This window comes from Apteryx mantelli, chromosome 33 (assembly GCF_036417845.1).
Source record: "Apteryx mantelli isolate bAptMan1 chromosome 33, bAptMan1.hap1, whole genome shotgun sequence".
NCBI classification, from domain to species: Eukaryota; Metazoa; Chordata; class Aves; order Apterygiformes; family Apterygidae; genus Apteryx; species Apteryx mantelli.
The window spans coordinates 3,605,237-3,626,004 of NC_090010.1; the positions used below are offsets into that span (position 1 = coordinate 3,605,237).

The 20,768-nt window shown below is 72.8% G+C and overlaps 4 protein-coding genes across 5 annotated transcripts; 2 read left to right on the plus strand and 2 right to left on the minus strand.

Annotated features, from left to right (window-relative positions):
• Window positions 1-854: 854 nt before the first annotated feature.
• WNT1 (Wnt family member 1) lies at window positions 855-2,984 on the minus strand. The gene is made up of 4 exons (XM_067314056.1): window positions 2,884-2,984; window positions 2,138-2,391; window positions 1,577-1,842; window positions 855-1,343 (listed from the first exon to the last, which is right to left on the minus strand). Exons 1-4 carry the CDS (start codon window positions 2,982-2,984, stop codon window positions 855-857), a joined length of 1,110 nt encoding a protein of 369 aa, XP_067170157.1.
• A 5,392-nt stretch (window positions 2,985-8,376) lies between these two features.
• ARF3 (ADP ribosylation factor 3) lies at window positions 8,377-11,190 on the plus strand. The gene is made up of 5 exons (XM_067313924.1): window positions 8,377-8,480; window positions 9,594-9,783; window positions 10,026-10,136; window positions 10,247-10,371; window positions 10,989-11,190. The coding sequence occupies exons 2-5, from the start codon at window positions 9,636-9,638 to the stop codon at window positions 11,148-11,150; spliced, it is 546 nt and encodes a 181-aa protein (XP_067170025.1). The 5' UTR covers window positions 8,377-8,480; window positions 9,594-9,635; the 3' UTR covers window positions 11,151-11,190.
• A 3,566-nt stretch (window positions 11,191-14,756) lies between these two features.
• FKBP11 (FKBP prolyl isomerase 11) lies at window positions 14,757-17,142 on the plus strand. The gene is made up of 6 exons (XM_067314026.1): window positions 14,757-14,900; window positions 15,154-15,219; window positions 15,959-16,046; window positions 16,238-16,271; window positions 16,638-16,708; window positions 16,906-17,142. The coding sequence occupies exons 1-6, from the start codon at window positions 14,781-14,783 to the stop codon at window positions 17,121-17,123; spliced, it is 597 nt and encodes a 198-aa protein (XP_067170127.1). The 5' UTR covers window positions 14,757-14,780; the 3' UTR covers window positions 17,124-17,142.
• A 298-nt stretch (window positions 17,143-17,440) lies between these two features.
• CCDC65 (coiled-coil domain containing 65) lies at window positions 17,441-20,625 on the minus strand. Of its 2 annotated transcripts, XM_067314025.1 has the most exons (9): window positions 20,405-20,625; window positions 19,896-20,043; window positions 19,615-19,782; window positions 19,344-19,513; window positions 19,041-19,179; window positions 18,598-18,795; window positions 18,292-18,510; window positions 18,019-18,171; window positions 17,441-17,875 (listed from the first exon to the last, which is right to left on the minus strand). In XM_067314025.1, the coding sequence occupies exons 2-9, from the start codon at window positions 20,031-20,033 to the stop codon at window positions 17,582-17,584; spliced, it is 1,479 nt and encodes a 492-aa protein (XP_067170126.1). In that variant the 5' UTR covers window positions 20,034-20,043; window positions 20,405-20,625; the 3' UTR covers window positions 17,441-17,581. The 2 variants fall into 2 exon arrangements, with proteins under 2 accessions (XP_067170126.1, XP_067170125.1); XM_067314024.1 differs by lacking the exon at window positions 20,405-20,625 and having other exon boundaries at window positions 19,896-20,053.
• Between the last annotated feature and the right edge of the window lie 143 nt (window positions 20,626-20,768).

Below are 20,768 nucleotides of genomic sequence, written 5' to 3' on the forward strand. Positions count from 1 at the left end.
CCAGCGGCACCAGCCCCGCCACCCCCAGCAAATTCCAGGGCTGCAGCCCCGCAGCCCAGGCGCCATGGTGATGGCCACCCCGGCCTCAGCGACGGATGCCCTGGCGGCAGCAGCAAGGGCAGGCGAGAGACGGAGCAGGGCTGGGAGAAAGGGGGTCTGCAGGGAGCGGGGAGGATGGATGTGCTGGGGGGGGGACGGACAGAGGGATGGGGATGGCAGAGGAGGAGGATGGATGGGCTGGACAGGGTCGATGGCTAGATGCAGAGAGGTGCGTGGAGGAAAGGACAGGGAGGCGGACGGACAGACGGGTGACGGGGTGGACGGACAGCTGCCTGGCTGGAGGGGCGGCACATCGCCCCACCCAGCTGGTCCCTGCATCCTCCCAACCCCCTGCGCCCCAGAAAGGAAAGAGGGCAGGACTGATAAAAATATATCCTTTATTCTTCCCTAAAGGCTATCAGTGAAACCTGTAACAAAGCATTATTATTATTAATTATTAATTATTATTATTATTATCTTTAATTATAAAAAACAGGGCCTGGGGCCAGCGAAGCGCAGGGGCGGAGGGGCCCAGAGGGGCATCAGACCGTCCACAATAAATATTTTATTTACAGTGAGAGGGAAAAACCCTGCAGAGCCGGCAGCGGCCCGAGGGGCGGCCGCGAACGCGCGCAGCGCCGGGGCGCCCTGTCCCCGGGGGCGCGGAGACACGTCGGCCCGCGAGAGCCGCCCGGGCGCCTGCCCGCCCTCCCTCCCTCCCTCCGGCCGGGCGGCCGTCATCGGGGGCGACGCAGACCCGACCCCCCTTCCAGGGCCGGGCAGGGCGGCAGCAGGGGCTGCGGGGGCTCCCCGGCTCACAAGCACTCGTGCAGCACTTGCGTGTTGGTGCAGTTCAAGCAGCTGACGTGGCAGCACCAGTGGAAAGTGCAGTTGCAGCGCTCGGTGACCCGCTGGGTGCGCGTGCGGTACCCGCGCCCGCAGCACAGCAGCTCGCACCCGTCCAGGCCCGGCGAGGAGCTGTTGCAGAAGCGCCCGGCCGTGCCCGCCGTGCCCGTCTTCCCGCTGTAGGTGCAGAAGTTGGGCGACTTCTCGAAGTAGACGAGGTCGTGGGGCGAGGGCGGCTTGTGCGCCGGGTTCTCGGGCTCCAGGTGGTGCAGCTCCACCCGCGACGCCCGGTTGCTGCCCTTGTTGCCGTAGATGACCCGCGAGGCGCCGTCGAAGCGGTCCTTGAGGAAGTCGCCCACGGCGCGGAAGGTGGGCAGCCGCATCCAGCACGTGCGCACCGTGCACGAGCCCGACATGCCGTGGCACTTGCACTCCTGCCGCATCTCCGAGAAGACGGTCTGCCAGGACACGCGGCGCGTGGTGAGCGGCAAGGAGGGAGCAGCGCTTCGCCCCCGGCACCCGAGCACGGGACCCGGCGGCGCCCGACCACGCTCAGCCCTCCCTGCGTGAAAGAAAAGGCTCTACCGCAGCTTGCAGCGCGTGCAAGGGGGGATATTGCAACCGTACGTGGCCCCGCTTCTCCCCCCCCCCACGGCTGCCTGTGGTGGCCCCCACCGCCCGCGGCCCTCACCATGCGCCCGGCCTCGTTGTTGTGCAGGTTCATGAGGAAGCGGAGGTCACGGCCCTTCTCGCTGGAGTCCACGAACTCCCTGCCAAAGAGCCGCCCGAAGTCGATGTTGTCGCTGCAGCCGCCCCAGTGCCAGTCGGGCCCCCCGGGGCCGCGGCGCCGGTAGTCGCAGGTGCACGACTCGATGGAGCCCTCCGAGCAGGACCGCGCCACCGAGTGCGTCACACCGGCGCTGGTGATGGCGAAGATGAAGGCCGTCTCCCGGCAGCCTGTGGAGGGGAGCGGAGGCTCAGGGCTGGGCTGGGGGCACCCACCAGCCCCGGAGCCATGCGGGGCTTTGCAAAGGGCACGTCCTGCCGTGCGGAGGGACCATGCCAGGCTGATCCTGTCCTACAGGGCCAGCAGCGTCTAGGGGGCCAGGTGGGACCCAGGAGTGAGCCCCACTGTTAACCTGGGGGCTACCTGGCGCAGCCCTCCCCATGCCTCAGTTTCCCCTCCGGCGGGGGGGGGGGCTGCTGGGTGCGTGGAGGGGCCGGGACGCCCTGCACCGCCCCGCAGCCTCACCCCGGTTGACGATCTTGCCGAAGATGTTGGGTCCCTGGGAGGTGGGGCAGTTCCAGCGGCGGTTGCGGAACTGCCACTTGCACTCCTTGATGGCGCTCTGGAGGCCGGTGCTGATGCTGTGCAGGATGCCGGGGTTCTGGCGGATCAGCTTGCGCTGCTTGCGGCTCAGCAGCTGCAGGCTGGGGTCCAGCACCAGCTGCACGTTCTTGGAGTCGGTGAGCAGGTTGGTGGAGGAGGCCACGTTGATGATCCCCCTGCGGCACACGCGGGGGTCACGGCGGGGGGGGCGGGGGGGGAGAGGCTCCGCGGAGGCACCCGCCACCCTGCTCCCCTCCCCACTCAGCGAGCAGGACCCAGGAGTCCTGGCTCACAGGTTTCACCTCGACCCCCCCCTCTCTGCTCCAAGCCAGGTCCCCAAGGGGAGAGGAGCGGGCAGAGCCCGTCCTGGCTCTTCTCCGGTACCTGGGTCCCTTCCCTGCGGGGACCCCCCGCTGCTCCCCCAGCCCGACCCGGCTGCAGAGCCCCACCGGCCCGGGAGCCCGTCCGTGCCGGGCAGCGGGACGCCCCGTCCCACCTCCCGCCCCCCCGGGGCTCGGCTCCGGCCCCCCCGACGGGGCGCACGTCGCAGCAGGCAGCCCGGGCCCCCCTGGCCCCAGCTCCAGCCCCAGCTCCGGCCCCAGCTCCGGTCCCAGCCCCGGTCCCAGCCCCGGCCCCGGCCCCGGCCCGGCGCTCCGTGCCGGACTCACCACCATCGCCCGCTGTTATTCACCGCCAGCGTGTTGGAAAGGGAGGAAAACGCCAAAACCCACAGCGTCCTCAAGCCTAGAATTAATGCGGCGGGGCGCATGGCTCCGGCGGCGGGGCAGCCCGTCTGGAGGGGCCCGCGGGGCTGAGTGCGAGGGCGAGCGGCCGCCGGGGGTATTTATGGTGCCGCGGAGCCCCCGGCCCGGCCGCTACATCCACGCGTGTTTCCGGACGCGCGGGGCGCGGGCAGGGCGGGCGGCTCCGCCGAGGGCGGCCGCGGGGGGCCGCGGGGCCGCGCCGGGTCCCACCGCCGCGGGCACCGGGCAGCGCCGGGCGGCGGGCGGGGTGCGCGGGGCCGGTGCCCGGTTCCCGGTGCGCGGAGGCGGGAGGTCCGTGCGCGGGGCGCGGGGCGCGGTGCTCGGTGCCGGTGCCCGGGGCGCGGTGCCGGGGCCCGGGACGCTGTTGCGGGCTGTCGGTGCACGGTGCCCGGTGCTCGGCGCCGGTGCCCGGGATGCTGTTGCGGGCTGTCGGTGCTCGGCGCCGGTGCCCGGGGCGCGGCGGCTCCCCGGGGAGGCGGCGAGGCGAGGCGAGGCGAGGCGAGGCGGGTGCGCAGCGCTCAGCACCCGGGAGCATCTTCCAGCCCCTTCCCTCTTATAGGGGCGGCGCGGAGGGTCCCCATGGGCCGGTCCCGCCGTGCGGGGCCAGCCCGCGTCCTCGCCCTAACAATGGGGAGCGGCGGGGCCGCGGCACCTCTTAACGGGGCGGCCGGAGCGGCGGCGCCGGGCCTGTCCGTCACGGCCCGGATTAGCCTGGCAGGTGGCTGCGCCCCGGGTCCGCCGCGGCCCGGCCCCGCCGACGGCCGGGGGGGCCCGGCTGGGGCTGCCCGCCCCGGCCCCGGCCCCGGTCCCGGTCCCGGCCCCGGTCCCGGCCCCGCCACCGGTCCCGGTCCCGGTCCCGGTCCCGGTCCCGCCGCGCACACCCGCTCCGGGCCGCCCCGAGCCGTGCGGGCGGAGCGGGGGCCGGGACAGCCCGGGATAGTCCGGGGCAGCCCGGGATAGCCCAGGACGCAGGGACAGCCCGCGACAGCTCAGGCCGGGATAGCCCGGGATAGCCCAGGGAGCAGATGCCGGGACAGCCTGGGATAGCCCAGGACGCAGGGACAACCCCCGACAGCTCAGGCCGGGATAGCCCGGGATAGCCCAGGGAGCAGATGCCGGGACAGACCGGGACAGCCCAGGGCTCACGGGGGAACAGGGGCTGGGACAGCCTGGGGGGTGGCTGTGCAGGACCCCCGGGGCTGCACTAGGCACTGGGGCCAGCCCGTTTCCCCCCAAATTCCTCTTCTCCCAGCTGCCCTGGTCCGAGCCGCGCAGAGAGGGATGGGACAGGGCTGGCACTGGCCTGGGGCGCAGGACCCCGGGGTCTCCCTGCAAACCGGCCCCTAAATGTCCACCCGGGCACATGTGTGCAATCCCCTGGGGTGGGACCACCAGGCTCCTCACGGCCCTGGGGCTCCGGCACTGCACATTGGAGGGATGGATGGACAGACAGCGGGATGAATGGATAGATGGAGGGATGGAGCAGTGGATGGATGGAGGGCTGGAGGCAGAGAAGGACGCATGGATGAAGGCGTGGAGAAAGAGCAGGAGGGATGCAGGGAAGGCAGGAGGAAGGGAGGGAGGTACAGAGGGCGGGATGGATGGGTAGATGGAGGGATGCGCGGAAGGAGGGATGGAGAGATGTGTGGCTGGGTGAAGGGAGGTATGCACGGATGGCGGGAGGGATGGCCTGGACGTGCAGGCAGGTGGACAGGGTGCTGCGGGTGCCCCGGCAGGCGTTGGCATGCCTCTCTGGCAGTGACAGAGGGGTTGTCCCAGCTGTCCCCAGCCCCAGGGGCGCATCAGGCCCTCGGCGCCCAGCGGGGCCCGGGGCTGGGTGCTGCCGGGGAGGGGGTCGCGCTGCGTGTGAGATGAGCCGTTCCTGGGAGCCCCTTTGTGGTGGGGTCCGGCCCGGGCCTAATCCCCGTGGCTGCGGTTTCCCCGGACCAGTCATGCGCGAGGGATGGATTAGCCCCGCTCATCCCGTCACGGCCCCGAACCGCCTTTTCTTCTCGTGAGCCCCCAGAGCCACTTTCAATTAAAGGCCGGACAAAGCCAGGTCTGCGGGGTGGGGGGACCCCCTCTCCTGCCCCCCCCCCGCGTGCAGCACCCCCGGCCTGGAGGGGTCCCGGCCCCCTTCCCCTCCCCAGGTGCCGCCTGGGGCAGGGCTCTGGGGCCCGGGCATGGCCAGGGCAGGCCTGGAGGGGCTTGGGGCAGGGTTGTGCCCCACCGCGACGTTTGCACCCGTTGCTTCCCCCTCCCTGGGGCAGTTAATGCCTCCCATGGCCCCCCAGCGTGCCCGGGGGATTTCTGGTGCCGAGGCACAGGGATGCAGGAGGCAAGGAAAGCCAGGCTGGGTTTGGGGGGGACGGAGGGCCAGGGCAGGGCCCCCCCTCGGGGGTCACAGCAGGGACTGAGGCAGTTTCCGCCCCCCAGGACAGGGCTGCAGCCCGGGCTGGGGGCTCGGGGGCTGCCCCACTCCGCCCGGCCTGCCGGCACGTCATTCCCGCCTGTGCCCCTGCCGTGCCTCAGTTTCCCACCCGTCCGCAGCGAGCCACAGCCGGGCACCCTCGGTGTCGGCGTGCGGCCACGGGCAGCGATGCCCATGGAGACCCCAGCGGGGAGCTCGGCCCCGCGTCCCCCCTCCCTCCGCCGGATGCGGGGGTGCTCCCAGGTACGTGTCCCACCTGCAGGAGCCCTCGCCGCCCCCGGCACAGCCTCACGGGGGGCAGCCGGGCGCCCCCCCGGGCAGGGAGCACGGAGACGCTGAGACCCCTGCGGCTCGTTGCAGGTGCATGCAACCGCGGGGAGCCCCACGCTCTGCGCTGGGACCTGCCCCGGCCGGGCCGCCCCCCCCCCCAATGCCGCCTCCCGGCAGCGGGGGCCGCGGGGGCCGGTGCCCCCGACGGCGGGGGCGGCCCGGGGCCGGGCGGCGGCGGCGGCCGGGCCAGGCTCTCGCCGCGCCCTCCCGCCGCCGCCCCGGAGCGGCTCCCGGGGCTGAGGTCAGCGGCCGCCGGGAGGCCCCGGGGCGCGGCCGCGAGGGTCTTGGCCGGGGCCGGGCCACCAGCGGCGGGGCCGAAACGCGACCCCCCCCTCCATATCCCCCCCTTTCCCTGGAAAGCCCCCGGCGAGCGCTGGCCCCGCTCCACCGGGCGGCGGGGGCTCCCCGGGCGCCCCGCGCAGCTGCGCCCGGTCCGTGCCAAGAGCATGACACACCGGGCGGCCCCGCCGCCCCCGGCCCCGCCGCCCCGCCCGCCCGGGCCCCCCGCGCCCCTCCGCAGCCCCTGCCCGGGCGCCTCTTGCCCGGTGCCCCCCGGGCCCCGCTGGCTCCCTGCTGCTCCGTCCCCAGCACCATCCCGGCTCCCCCCCCCCCCCCGGACCCAGGCGCACCCCCTGCCCCGTTGTCCCGCTCCGTCCCCGGTGCTCCCGGGCGCCTCCCGCACCCCCTGCCGCGACCCCCCGCACCCTCCCCGCCCCCCGACGGGCCAGGCGCAGCCCTGCCCGGTCCCCCCCGCACCCTCCCCGGTGTCCCCGCGACCAGGCGCAGCCCTGCCCGGTCGCCAGATGAGCCTCCCGCACCCCTGCCCGGTGCTCCCGCACCGTCCCCGGTGTCCCCGCTCGCCGCCGCACCCCTCCCCGGGGCGCCCCTCTGCTTCCCCCCCCTCGCCCGGGCAGCGGCGGCACCGGGGGGCACCGGGCGGGCCGTGCCCCGGGAATCCCGACCCCGCAGCCCCGGGCGGGCCGAGCCGGGGCCCCCCGGCGGCCCCGCTGCGCCCGGGACCCGCGGCAGCGCGCGGCGGCTCTCGCAGCCGTCGGGGCGGCCGGTGCCCCCGGTGCGCCCGGCCTTACCTGCCAGGGGCGGAGAGGCGGGGGCGGGCCGGGGCCGGGGCCGGGGCCGGGACGGCTCCGCACGGAGCAGGCGGAGAAGGGGCGGCCCGGGGCGGCCCCGGGAGCGGCGGAGCGGGGCTGGGCCGGGAGCGGAGGCGAGGGGCGGCGGCGGCACCGGGGAACGGCCGGAGGGACGGACAGAGGGACAGCGGGACAGGCGGCCGGAGGGGGGGTGGGGGGCTGGAGGGGTGGCAGGACGGATGGAAGGACACCTGGACGGGCAGGGGGACGGATAGCAGGTCAGAGGGATGGACAGGGGACGGAGGGGCGGACGGGCAGATGGAGGGATAGCGGGGTGGATGTGCCTGTGGGATGGACAGACGGACAGAGCCGTGGAGGGGTGCGCAGAGAGGGGGACGGGGGGCAGGGGCAGCCGAGGAGGTGCTGGGGGTCCGGGGAGGCCCTGGGGGTCCCGCTGGGCCCGAGCTCGGGCCCTCGCCCATCGCCTGCCTCTGCGGCAGGTAGGACGGGGGGCTCGGACGCCTGGGTCCCTCCTCCAGCCCCAGGAGAGGAGTCTCAACAGGGGGGGCGAGGGAATGGGGTCTGGGTTGGGGCACCCTGGGACCAGGATGCCCGGGATGTTTCGGCAGCGGGTTCGTGTCCCTCCTGCGTCGTGTTTTTCCCACGCAGCCCTGCTGCCACTCGGTGCAAACTGCCGACTCCAGCTCCAGGGGAGCCGGGTCCCCCAGGACCACCCGGCGGAGACGACTCTGAGCCGCCTCGCTCAGCCGCTGCCAGTGCTCGGGGCTGTGCAGCGCGCAGGGCCTTGCAGTGCACGTGGCCGTGCAGCGCGGCGCACGGGGCTGTGCAGTGCGGGGGGCTGTGCAGTGCGCAGGGCCTTGCAGTGCAGAGTGTCCCCATCTGGGACCCTGCACCCACCCCGTGCACCTTGTCTGTGCACCCCCCACCAATCGTGCACCCCACCATCTGCCCCCCCATCACGTTCCTCACCCTGTGCACCCTCTCTGCTGCACCCCCTGCACCCCATCACGCATCACACCTTTGCGCGCCACCGTCAGCGCATCCCGCCAGCCCCTCGCACCCACATTGTGCACCCCAGCCCCACGCACCCTCAACGAGCACCGCACCCCTGTGCATGCTCCCCGTGCACCCCAGCCCCACGCACCCTCAATGTGCACCGCACCCCTGTGCATGCTCCCCGTGCACCCCAGCCCCGTGCACCCCAGCCTCGTGCACCCGATCCCCTCGCACCCCCATCGTGCACCCCAGCCCCATGCACCCTCATCGTGCACTCACCCCTGTGCACCCCAACCCCATGCAACCCATCGTGCCCTCTGGCCCCGTGCACCCCAACCCCGTGCACCCCACCTCCATGCACCCCCCTCCCGGTGCATCCCCCCGCCCCCCCCCCGCTCTGCTGCAGCCGCTGCCATGGAAACGGCTCGCGGCTCTCGCGAGCTCCGCGCCCCCCCGCGCCCCCGGGCCCGGTGCGGGCGGCGGGCGGCGGGCGGCGGGCGGTGGAGGGGGGGGGGGGGGAACGGGCGCTCTCGCGAGATCCGCGCGCGTTCGGGCCTCCGCTTCCGGCCGGCGGGACGCGGTGCAGAGTCAGCTGGGGGCGGCGGGGCGCGCACCGGCACCGGCACCGGCACCAGGTGCGCGGCGGCGGCGGTGGCGGCGGGGGGGCCCGCGCGCGGGGGCATCGCGCGGGGGGGGCGCGGGCCGCGGCGGCGGGGCCGCTGCACGGGGGGGGAGCGGTGCGCGGTGCACGGTGCACGGTGCACGGTGAACGGGAGGGAGGGGAGCATCGCACCGGAGGCGGGCGGGGGGGGGGTGCGATGCATTGGCGGGTGCGTTGCACCGGGGCAGCGGTGCGCTGGGAGGGGAGTCTGCATTGCACCCGGGGGGGGGGGTGCATTGCACCGGGGGAGGGGCTGGGCAAGGCATTGGGGGTGGGGGGTGCGGTGCACCGAGGCGGGGGGGGGCATCGCACGGGGGAGGCGGGACGGGCATTGCGCCGGGAGGGGGCTGCGGTGCACCGAGGGGGAGCGTGCCGTGCTTTTGGGGGATGCACTGCACGGAGAGGGTGCATTGCACCGGGGGGCGCATTGCGCGGGGGTGTGCGCGCGATGCATTGGAGGGGGGGGCGAGGCATTGGGGGTGCATTTCAATCCTGGGGGGTGAGGTGCAAGCCGGGGGGGTGCATTGTAGCGGGGGGTGCGAGGCACTGGTGCGTGCATCGCTCCGGGGGGAGGAGTGCAGTGCGTTGGAGGTTGCAGCGATCCGGAGGGGGCTTTGCATCTGCAGGGGGGTGCAAGGCACGGGGGGGCCGTGCAGGGCAGGGGGGTGCCTGCTTTATGGGGGTCCCACAGGGCTGGGGGGGGGCCCTGCGGGTGCCCCAGGGCCTGGCTGGGGGCAGTGGCGCTGCTGGGCCTGGGGATGCCCCTTGCCAGGGCTGCTGGGGACTCCCTGCTGCCTCCTCCGGGGGGGGGGAGCTCAGGGATGGAGGCCAGGGTTTACCACCCCCCCATGAGGAGGAGGTGGGGGAGGATCAGCAACCAGGACGCCTGGGCTCCCCCGCCAGCGCCGTGCCTCGGTTTCCCCTCTGTGGGGTGCCAGGCCCAGGCTGCAGCATGGGGGGGGGGCCCAGCTGCCCCCACGGTCCCCAAAGCAGGGCCCCCCCCGCCGGGGCACAAGGGGATCCTGGAGCCCCACAGCCCCCCCCGGGGCACGGGGCCACCCCCAGCGCTCGCCCTGCGCCCCCGCAGGATTCGGCCTTGCCTCCGGACGGAGCCAGCAGCGCCGGCACCATGGGCAACATCTTCGGGAACCTGCTGAAGAGCCTCATAGGGAAGAAGGAGATGAGGATCCTCATGGTGGGGCTGGACGCCGCTGGCAAGACCACCATCCTCTACAAGCTGAAGCTGGGCGAGATCGTCACCACCATCCCCACCATAGGTGTGTGGAGGGGATGCGCCCGGGGGGGCGACCCCGGCCCCGGACGCCTGGGTCCTCTGCCCGTGTTAGGGCTTCGCTCCTCCCTGCCTCGGTTTCCCCACCTGGGCAGCCCGAAGGGCAGCAGGAGCCGAGATGGGACGAGATGGGGATGGAGGGAGATGGCAGCGCTGGCGCCGGGGAGCGCGCCTGGGGCGGCCGCGGCCGCACGTGCCTCAGTTTCCCTCCGCTGTCGCTCCCTGCAGGCTTCAACGTGGAGACGGTGGAGTACAAGAACATCAGCTTCACCGTGTGGGACGTGGGTGGGCAGGACAAGATCCGGCCCCTCTGGCGGCATTACTTCCAAAACACCCAGGGTAGGTCCCCGTGCGGCGGGGGGGCCGGGCCGGGGCTCCGCGGGGGCTGCTGCGGCGGTGCCGGGGCGGCCCCATCCTGCCCCCCAGCACCGTGGCCTCGGTCCCCCCAGGGCTGATCTTCGTGGTGGACAGCAACGACCGGGAGCGGGTGAACGAGGCGCGCGAGGAGCTCATGCGGATGCTGGCGGAGGACGAGCTGCGGGACGCCGTGCTCCTGGTCTTTGCCAACAAGCAGGTGGGGCGACGGGGGTGCAGCCGTGCCCATCCTCGTGGCGTCGGGGCTGGGGTTTCACAGCCCCTGTGGTAGGGCTGTGCCCATCCCCATGGCGTTGGGGCTGGGGTTTAGCAGTCACTGCAGCAGGGCTGTGCCCGTTCCCACGGCGTCGGGGCCGTGCCAGTCCCCGTGGTGTCTGGGCTGGGGTTTTGCAGCCCTCGTGGTGCAGTTGTGCCCATTCCCGCAGCGTTGGGGCTGGGGTTTTATAGCCCCTGCGTGGGATCAGGGCCATGCCCATCCCCACGGCATCAGGGCTGGGGTTTAGCAGTCCACACAGTAGGGCTGTGCCCGTCTCCGTGGTGGAGGTTGGGGGTTAGCAGTCCCTGTGGCTAGGCTGTGCCCATCCCCGAGGTGTTGGGGCTGTGCCCATCCCCATGGCGTCGGGGCTGGGCTTTAGCCGCCCCCATGGCAGGGCCGTACCCATCCCCGCAGCGTCGGGGCTGGGGGTTCAGCGGCCCCGGCTGCGGCCGTGCCCATCCCCACGGCGTCGGGGCCGGGAGTTCAGCGGCCCCCCGCGGCGCGGCCGTGCCCATCCCCGCGGCGTCGGGGCCGGCGCGCGACGCCCTGCTCTGCCCTAGGACCTGCCCAACGCCATGAACGCGGCGGAGATCACGGACAAGCTGGGGCTGCACTCCTTGCGCCACCGTAACTGGTACATCCAGGCCACGTGCGCCACCAGCGGCGACGGGCTCTACGAGGGCCTCGACTGGCTCGCCAACCAGCTCAAGAACAAGAAGTGAGCGGCGGCGGCGGCGGCCCCCCCCCGCCCGGCCGCCCGCCCCCCCCCGCGCCCGGCCGCCCCCCCCCCCCCCCCCCCGGCCGGGTGGTTTTTTGCTTTCTTCTGGCACCGGTTGCTGTGGGGTTTCGCCTCTTTCTCCGGGGTCTTCTCGGTCCCCCTCAGATCTCGTGTGTGCGTGCGTGGAAATATAGCTCTATATAAAAGTATATGGGGGCCGGGGGCAGAGCCCCCTCCGGGGGGGGGGGCGCTCGGCGGGGCCGTGCCGGGGTGGCCGGCCCCAGCCCCCCTCCCGGCCGTGGACCAAACGCGGGTGGCGGCGGCGGGGGGGGGGGGACAGCGGGGCCACGGGGCCATTTGGGACCACATCCCCCCCCCCATCCCCGGGGGTCCCCCTGTTCCCCCCCCCGATGTCACTTCGAGGCAGGTCTCCTCCCCAGCGGCGTGCCCCGCACCCCCCCTCCGCACCCCCCCACCCCGTCCCCCATGCCAGCATAGTGATTGTAATGTCCCCTGCCCCAGACGGACGGACGGACGGATGCCCCGTACCCCCCCCCCCCCCGGCACTGTATTTATACCCCGGTCTGTGCTTGGTGTGACGTGTCGCTGCGGCTCTGCCCCGTCTCGGGGACGTGTGTACTCGCCTCCCCCTCCCCGCGCCTGAGATGGTGGGTGACGCCCGGCCCCGGCCCCCCCCTTGGATATTAAACATGTTTTATGTAGCGCCGTCCCGCGCCTCTTCCTCTGCAGCCCCCTCGGCTCGGGGGGGGGGGGGGGTTGGACGCCTGGGTCCCGGGGGGGGGGGACGGGGACGGTGATGGACAGCCCCGGGCGGATTTTAATTAGAAACAGCTTAGCGGGGCGAGTGGGGCTGGCGGGGGGGCGAGGGGGGGGAACCCCCCTCGCCAGGCCCATCTTTAGGGGAAGATGGGATGAAATGGTAAATCCCATTAGCACTAATCCCGCGGGGCTGGTGCCAGCGGCGGGCAGGGCTGGGGGGCATCGCCCCCGGGACCCCCCCTGGGCCGTGTCCCCGCCGCGGCCGGACCTGGACCCGGACCCTCCAGGGGGACCGGGGGCCATCAGCCCCCGGGATTGCTCCGTGCCGGCCCAGACACCTGGGTCCCCTGCCCTGGGAGGGGGGCAGAGGCAGGTTTGGGGCAAGACGCCTGGTTTCCTCCCGCTCGGGGGTGGCTGGAGCCAGGGTGACGGGGACGCTCGGGTGCGACAGCCGGACCCGGCGTGCCGCGGGGCGCCGGAGCCAGCCCGGCTCGTTCCCACCGTGGCGGCCGGCGGCTTTGTGCGCCCGGGCCGGGCCGGGGGTGGGGGGGGAACCCAGCCCCACGCTGACCCAGCGGCCCTAATCCCATTAGCGCCCGCCGCCCCGCGCCGCCAGCCCGGCTGCGGCCCCGCTCGGCAACCGGGGCTGGTATGTGGGTGCGGGCGGCGGGGCCGCGCCGGACTGACAGACAATGCGCCCGACGGACAGACAATGGGGGCCGCGGCCCGGCAGTGGCGGCGGCGGCGTGGCTGGCGTGCCGATGCCGTCGTCCGGGGAGCCGCCGCCGCCGCGGGGCCGAGCCTGCGGCGGGGGCCGGGCTGGCCCGGGGCACGCGTGCCCCCGCGGCCCCACGTGTGCCGGTGGGAGCCGGGGCTGCCCGTGCGTTTTGGGGTTACCTGTGCGTTTTGGGGGTTGCTCTCATGCGTTTTGGGGTTGCCCGCGCAGGCCGGCGTTGCTTGTGCGATTTGAGGCTGCTCACACGGGCCAAGGCTGTGAGACGGGGTTGCTCGTGCGTTTTGGGGTTGCCCACGCGTGCTGGGGATGCTCGTGCGTTTTGGGGTTGCTCACGTGTGCCAGGGCTGCCCGTGCATTTTGGGGCTGCTCCGTGTGTGCCAGGGCTCCCCGTGCCCAGGGTGCAGGCTCCGTCCCCGAGCGTGTCCCCAACCCCGGTGCCGCAGCCGCCCCGGGGCGCACGGGTGCAGGTTGGGTGCTGGCACAGGGGGTGCTGGGGGCCAGTTGGGTGCTGCTTTCCCCAGGCTTTGCTGCCGCCTGCTGGTACCGAGTCCACACGGCGCCGCGACACTGGGTGCTGCACCCCGGCACCCCCCGACGGGCCCCCTCCGGCCGGGCCCGGACAAGGGGAGCGATGGGCTGGGGCCAGACGGGGCCAGGGAGCTCCGGCGTCCGAGTCGCAGTGACTGGGGTCCGTGGGGCGCCCCATGGCCCTGCGCCGAGGTGGCCTGGTGGTGCCAGGCTGCAGGGAGCCGCGGGCCATGGCCCAGGGCCAGTGGTGAAGGACACAGAGCGGACATGTCTGGCACTACCTTGCACAGACAGACACACGTCCCCCAGCACCGAGGGAGCAGGATGGGACCTGGGGGCTCCAGGCCACCCCAACAGCACGTCTCCGGCTCTGGGCCGTCCTGACCTCTGGCTTTGCGCCAGCCCGGTGACATATCTGGCCTCTGGGCCACCCCAGCAGCACGTCTGTGGGTCTGGCTGCCCCCATGGGGCTTCTCTGTCCCATCCCCATCTCTGGGACACCCCAAAGGCTCATCCTGAGCTGTGGGACACCCCGAAGAGTTGTCTCCAGCTTGGGGGCATCCCAAAGGCACATCCCTGGCACTGGGACACCCCAAAGACACACCCTCAGCTCTGGGGTGTCCCGAAGGCTCATCCCCATCTCGAGAGCACCCCAAAGGGGCATTTCTATCCCTGGAACGCCCCAAAAGGTGGTGGGACACCCCGGAGACACAGCGCCAGCTCTGGGGCCTCCCAAAGGCACATCTCCATCCCTGGGACACCCTGAAGGGAATTCCCTGGCTCTGGGACACTCCCGGGACACGTCTCCATCCCTGGGACACCCTGGGGACGTCTCCATCTCTGGGGCACCCTGAAGGGACATTTCCATCCCTGGGACACCCTGGGGACATGTCTCCATCCCTGGGACACCCTGGGGACACGTCTCCATCCCTGGGACACCTGAACGGACGTCCCTGGCTCTGGGACACCCCAGGGACACGTCTCCATCCCTGGGACACCCTGGGGACATGTCTCCATCTCTGGGGCACCCTGAAGGGATGTCTCCATCCCTGGGGCACCCCGGGACACGTCTCCATCCCTGGGACACCTGAAGGGACATCCCTGGCTCTGGGACACCCCAGGGACATGTCTCCATCCCTGGGGTGCCCCGAAGGGACATCCCTGGCTCTGGGACACCCCAGGGAGACGTCTCCATCCCTGGGACACCCCAGGACATGTCTCCATCCCTGGGACACCCAAAGGGAATTCCCTGGCTCTGGGACACCCTGGGACACGTCTCCCTCCCTGGGACGCCCTGGGGACACATCTCTATCCCTGGGACGCCCCGGGACACGTCTCCATCCCTGGGGTGCCCCAAAGGGAATTCCCTGGCTCTGGGACACGTCTCCACCCCCGAGGCGCCCCGAAGGGACGTCCCCGGCTCTGGGCCACCGCGGAGGCCCGGCCCGGCCCGGGGGCAGCCCCGGGGGCGGCGGCGGGGCGGGCCCGCGGCGGGCGGGAGGCGGCGCCGCGCGGGCCGGGCGGTGCCGGGGGCCGGGCCGGGGCGGTGCCGGTACCGCCGCCGCCGCCGCCGCCGCCGCCAGCCCGGCCATGCCGCCCCCCGCCGCGCTGCTGCTGCTGCTCGCGCTGCTGCTGCCGCCGCCGCCGCCCGCCCGCGCCGCCGACGGCGACCCCGAGAGCGGCGCTCGGGGGCTGCGCCTGGAGACGCTCGTGAGGCCCCGGGGCGGCGGGGGGCACCGGGGCGGCCGGGGGGGGGCACCGGCACGGCACCGCGCCGCACACCGGCGACACCGGCACCGAGGGGAGCACCGGGGGGCCCCGACGGCCGCCCCGGGAGCGGAGGGGGGGGGGAGGTCGGGAGGGACCCGGGGGCAGCGCAGCGGCGGCTTGGAGGGGGTGGGGGGGTCGGTGCCGGCCCCCGGTGACCCCCCCCCAATCCTCTCCGCGCGCCCTCCCGTCGCAGGTGGCGCCCCCCGAGGGCTGCACGGAGCTGTCGGCGCTGGGGGACACGGTGCACATCCACTACACGGTGCGGGCGGCGGCACGAACACGTCAGCACTACGGCCGGCGGGGGCGGGCGGCGGCGGGGGGCGGGCCCGGGGCGGCCCCGGCACCCGCGTGGGGAGGGCCCTGGGGTGGCCCTGGGACCCGCGTGGGCTCCACATTGGGCAGCCCCGGGGGGGGTGGCACCGGGACCCGCGTGGGGGGGGGGGGAGGACCCTGGGGGTGGCACCGGCACCCACGTGGGCTCTGCACTGGGGTGGCACCGGGACCCACGTGGGGAGGGCTCTGGGGTGGCCCTGGGACTGGCACCAGCGTGGGGAGGGTGCCGGTGTGGCCCTGGCTTGGGGGTAGCTCTGGGGTGGCATCGGGATTGGTACTGGCAGGGGGACGGTGCTGGGATGGCCCCGGAGTGGCACCGGGACTGGCACCGGGGTGGTCTTGGAGTGGTCCCAGGACTGGCATGGGGACGGTGCCAGGATGGCCCTGGGACAGTACAGGGACCAGCACGGGGATGGCCTGAGGGTGGCACTGGGACCGGCATGGGGATGGCCCTGGGGTGGTACCAGGACAGGCATGGGGACAGTGCTGGGACAGGCACGGGGCAGCACGGAGACCAGCGTGGGGACGGCACTGCGCTGGCCCTGGGGCAGCTGCGGGATCAGCCCGGAGGCGGGGGACAGGCCAGGGCAGCGTGGCTCGGGGGAGGCAGCGGGGCACCCTCGGGCTACCCGTGCCAGCGGTAACCGCGTCCGTGTGTCCGGCAGGGCAGCCTGGAGGACGGACGCATCATTGACACCTCGCTGACGCGGGACCCGCTCCAGGTGGAGCTGGGCAAGCGCCAAGTGATCCCCGGTGGGTGCACGGCCGGGGCGCCAGCGCCCGCCAGGCCACCCGGCCCCGCGCGGTGGCTCTGGGCTGAGCCGTGGGGCGAAGGGACCGGGATCCGGCGGGACGCGGCAGAGCAGTCCCGGGGCCGGGCGCTGGGTGCCGCGGTGGGCCAGGCGCGGGACGGCCCTGCTCAGCGCCTCTCTCCCTCCTCGCAGGGCTGGAGCAGAGTCTGCTGGACATGTGTGTGGGGTAAGTCCGGCCGCCGGCGCGCTGGGGAGGGCAGCGAGCCCCCCGCCACCCGCTGCGGGGGCCCGGCCGCGCTGCGGGACAGCCCCGGAGGAGCCGCCTCGGGGCTGGCCGAGAGCATCCGCGCTGGGGACCAGGATGAGGCCGGGCCCGGATGGGAGCTGCCCTCCTTCACCGCCCCAAGATGAGGTCCTCGTGTCCCCAATTTCTATGGGGCCGCCTGGCCCCGCTCGGGTTCTGTCGTCTGCCGGAGCTGGCCCTAACGTTCCCGCTGCGGTTTTGAGCGGATTTGTCCCCCTGCCCGGCGCCGGGGCTCGGCCCTGCCGGGCGCCCGGGGGCCTCCGTGCTGACGGTCTCTCGCCGTGGCAGGGAGAAGCGGAGAGCCATCATCCCCCCTCATTTGGCGTACGGCAAACGAGGTTCCCCCCCCACCATCCCAGGTAAGCGCGGCCGGCCTGGGCCACCTGCGCCCCCCCTCCGCAGCCCTCGCCGTCCCCGTACCGCAGCAGGGGTGTCGGGATCGCTCCTGCCCGGCCCCCGGGCACCCCGCGCGCCGGAGGAGGTGCGTCTCGGCCCTGGCGGGCGGCGCCTCGGCTCCGTCCGGGGTCCCCGCTCAGGCTCCGTCCCCTCTCGCCAGGCGACGCGGTGCTGAAGTTCGAGGTGGAGCTGGTTGGCCTGTCCCGGGCCAGCTACTGGCAGAAGGTGGTGAACGACGTGCTGCCCCTCGTGTGCCTCGGGCTGGTCCCGGCGCTGCTGGGGCTCATCGGCTTCCACCTCTACCGCAAAGCCAGCAGCCCCAAGCTCTCCAAGAAGAAGCTCAAGGAGGAGAAGAGGAACAAGGCCAAAAAGAAATAAACCGTACCCTCAGCAACCACAGCTGCCGCGCGCCTGCTCTGTCCACCTCCTGGGCCGGTCGCCGCGTGGGGGACGGGGTGCAAGCTCCTGCCCAGGCAGAGGCCTGGTGGGAAGGGGGCCCTGGGCCGCTCATCTCCCTGGCCGGACGCTGTCAGCTCCTGCCGAAGGCCTGGAGCTCCCTGCCTGGTCCTGGCAGGGGGGATTTAGTGCGGCCAAGGGGTTGAAGAGTCAGACCTAGACTGAGCCCACCCTGACGGAGCTGTGGGTGACCAGAAATAAGACCCGTAGCACAGCCGCAGCACAGTCGAGCTCTTTAATGGCAGCTCCTGCAGGCACGGTTTCCGTGCTGTCCCCGAGCACCAGGCTCAGCCGGGCGCCCCGGGCTGCGGGGCGATTCGCAGCTCTGGCTGGCGCTGGGCCGGATCCAGCCACGCGTCCTCCCCCCCCCCCCGGGAGGCTCACAGGGTGCGCGACACCACGTGCGCCGCCTCGATGACGTTGTGCACGGGCCCCCCGGCGCGGGGCAAGGCCCTGGGGCTGCAGCTCCTGCGCCGCAGGGTGAGGAGCGGGTTGGGCTTGCTGAGCACCTCCTCGCTCACGGAGATCCCCTCCAGGTACTGCTTGAGCAGCTCCCGCAGGCGCTGGTTCCTCTGGCTCAGAGCTGCCCTCTCCTGCGCCAGCGCCAGCTCCTCCAGCTTCGCCTTGTTGAACCTCTGCCAGAAGCGCTCCATCCCCGCGTAGTCCTGCATGGCCTGCGCAGGAGGGAGGGATGAGGAGGCCGGGGGCCCCAAACCTACCCCTGCGCGCACACTGCCTGTCCCCAAGGCTGTCCCCTGTCCCTCGCTCCCCTGCGGCAGCGCCTGGCCAGCTCGGGACCCCGACGCTTCCTCCTCACCTGGGCCAGAGGCTCCGTGGGCGTCTCCTTGAGGACCCGCTCCGCATCCCGCTGCTCCCCCTCGGCCAGCGAGGAAGGGTAGAACGGCAGCACCTTCTCCTCCTCCGACTCCAGCTTACGGCACATCTCGCCCAGCCGCAGGATGCGCTCCGCCTGCGGGGGATGCCGGAGAGGGCAGGTAGGGAGGGGACGGCGGCGCCCGCGTGGCCGGGGGCTCCACGGGGGAGCCCGGTCCTGCCCCGGAGCAGGCAGCACGCGGCCCGCAGGCCTCACCTTCTCCACGACGTGCGTCAGCGCCTTCAGGGCAGCGCTGCTCTGCGTGGTGAGCTTGGCCAGGCTGCCGCGGGCCTTGGCCCTGGCTTGGTTCATCTCCTTCTTGAGCTCCTGGAGCTGCCTGAGGACGACCTCTTTCTCCTCCCGCACGCGCCGGTTCTGCTCCTCGCTCTCCTGGAGGTGAGCCGTGATCCTGCCCTTTACGGCCGCGATGGAGTCCTGGGGGCACGCGAAGTGTCAGTGACAGGACGGGGGGGTCTCGGTTTGCGGGGCCGCATCTGAGCCGTGAATTTCCGCAGCCACAACCTGGAGTTTCTGCAGCTTCTTCGTCTGCATCTCTATCTCCTTGGAGCTCTTCTCGTCCTTCTGCTTGAGCACCTCAAAGGCGATCTTCCGTTCCTCCGTAGCCTCTGTGTAGCTGTGCAGGACCTGCTGGAACTGCTTCCAGAGGGAATCCACCTTGCTGCCCAGGTGCAAGCGGCTGTACTGCTTCTCTTCCAGTTGCTGGGGGAGGGAGACATTGGTGGGGGTGTTCCGCCACCCCCTTCCCTCCTCCCCAGGCTGTGACCACCATCCCCAAGCGAGGCAGGTCCCTCTTGCCTCCGCTGCGGCTGAGGCTCCATCAGCCTTTGCTGTGCTCTGCTCATGCCCCAAGCCCTAAAATGCTCCTCGCCGGAGTCAACCGCTAGTCGGGCTGCTAAAGCGCCCGGCCATTTGCTAGTGAGCCCTGCCCCGTGCCCTGCCCCTGCCTTGCTCTTAATGTCATCCCAGGCGCTCTGGAAATTCAGCGTGGCCTCGTAGCTGTTCTCGACGAAGTTCTGCTCCAGGGCCAGCATCACGTCCTGCAGGTAGCAGCATTCTTGCTTGTGTTGTTCGAGGATTGCTCTCCTGGGGGAATCGGGGGGAGCTGCGGAGCACAGGGCCGGGGCAGGCCAGGAGGGTCCCTGGTCTGGCGCTACGAAAGGGCTCCCCGCCAGGGACGCAGCGTCCCGGCAGGACAGCCCGCGGGTGCCACCCCCGCACCCAGATCGCCCTCTCCCTCCCCTCGATACCTCTCTGTCTCAAACTCCTTCTTGAGGGCCTCCAGCTCCGTGTTATAATCCTCCTCCAGGTAGCGCAGGCGGCAGCGCTGGAGCTGCAGCAGGCGGTCGATGTTGTGCAGGTGGCTGCACAGGGCCTGGGCGTGCTGCGCCTCTGCCTCGAACAGGTCTCTGGCCAGGGACTGCGGGAGGGAGGGTCACGCGGGGGGCTCCGCGCGGCCCCACACGGAGGGAGGATCACGCGAGGAGCTCCACGCCCCCACCCCAGCAGCCCCGCGCTCACTTTGATGACGCTGTCCTTGCAGTCCATCACCCGCGCAAAGGTCTGGCTCAGGATCTCAATGTCCGTGCGCAGCTCCTTGGTCTTGGCCTCCTGCAGCACTGCACACCACTGTGTGTTGATCTTGTTGAGGTTCAGGGCGCTGTTGTGATCCTCCTTGGCCAGCTTGTCCTGTGTGAGGGGACTGGGGGTGTCAAGGGGCAGCAAGGATGCGTCCCACAGGGGACAGGGGCCGGCCAGCATACGAGGAAACGTGTTTCTGACCCCCACAGGCCCCCAGGCACCTTCAGGAACTGGGTGAGCATCTCCCCCTTCTTCTTGGCCTCCTCCTCCTCGGCCAGGGCTTGGCTCTGCAGCAGCAGGAGCTGGTCCTCCTCCGTCATGGGGGCGGCCGCGGCCCGCTGGCGTCGCTTCCTCGGCATGGCGGCGGGGCTGAGGGGCACGGCGTGAGGGGTGAAGGGGGGGGGGGGACCAGGGTCCCGGTCATCGCCCCTCCAGGGTCCCCCTGGGCCCCCTCCCTTCCATCCCTTCCCCTGTGGGGTGTCCCCCCCCCCCTTCCCTGCCCTTCCCCTCCCCCATGGGGTGTCCCCCCTCCCCTTCAGGGTGTTCCCCTCCCCCACTCATCCCCCCCCGGGTATCTCCCCCCCCCGCGGTGCCCCCACTCTCTCTACGGGGTGTTCCCCCTCCCCCATGGGGTGTTCCCCCACTCCTCTGCCCCATCCCCCGCCCCACAGGGTCCCCCCCCGGTCCCTCCCCCCCCTCCCTATACCTCTCACGCCTCCCCCCCCCCCACCAGCGACACCCGGCCCGGTGGCTCGCGTCCCACCGGTCACCTAGCAACGGCCACTTCCGGTTCCTGGCGGAAGCGAGCGGGCCTCACTTCCGGGCGCCGAGGAGGACCCGCGGGCAGAGAGGCGCCCCCTGGCCTGGAGGGCTCCCGCCGCCGCCCCGAAACCGGCCCCGCTGCCCCCGCGCGTCCACCCCCCCGGCTCCTGCCCCTGCGCCCGCAGCCCCGTCCCGTCCTGCCCCATCTGCCCCGCCGCTACCTGCCCCAGGTGCGCCCCCTCCCCCTCACCCGGCGGCCACAAGGGGCGGGGCCCCACCGCGCCCCGCCGCTCCGCCATTGGCCGCGGCGCCGAGCGCCCCCGCCGCGATTG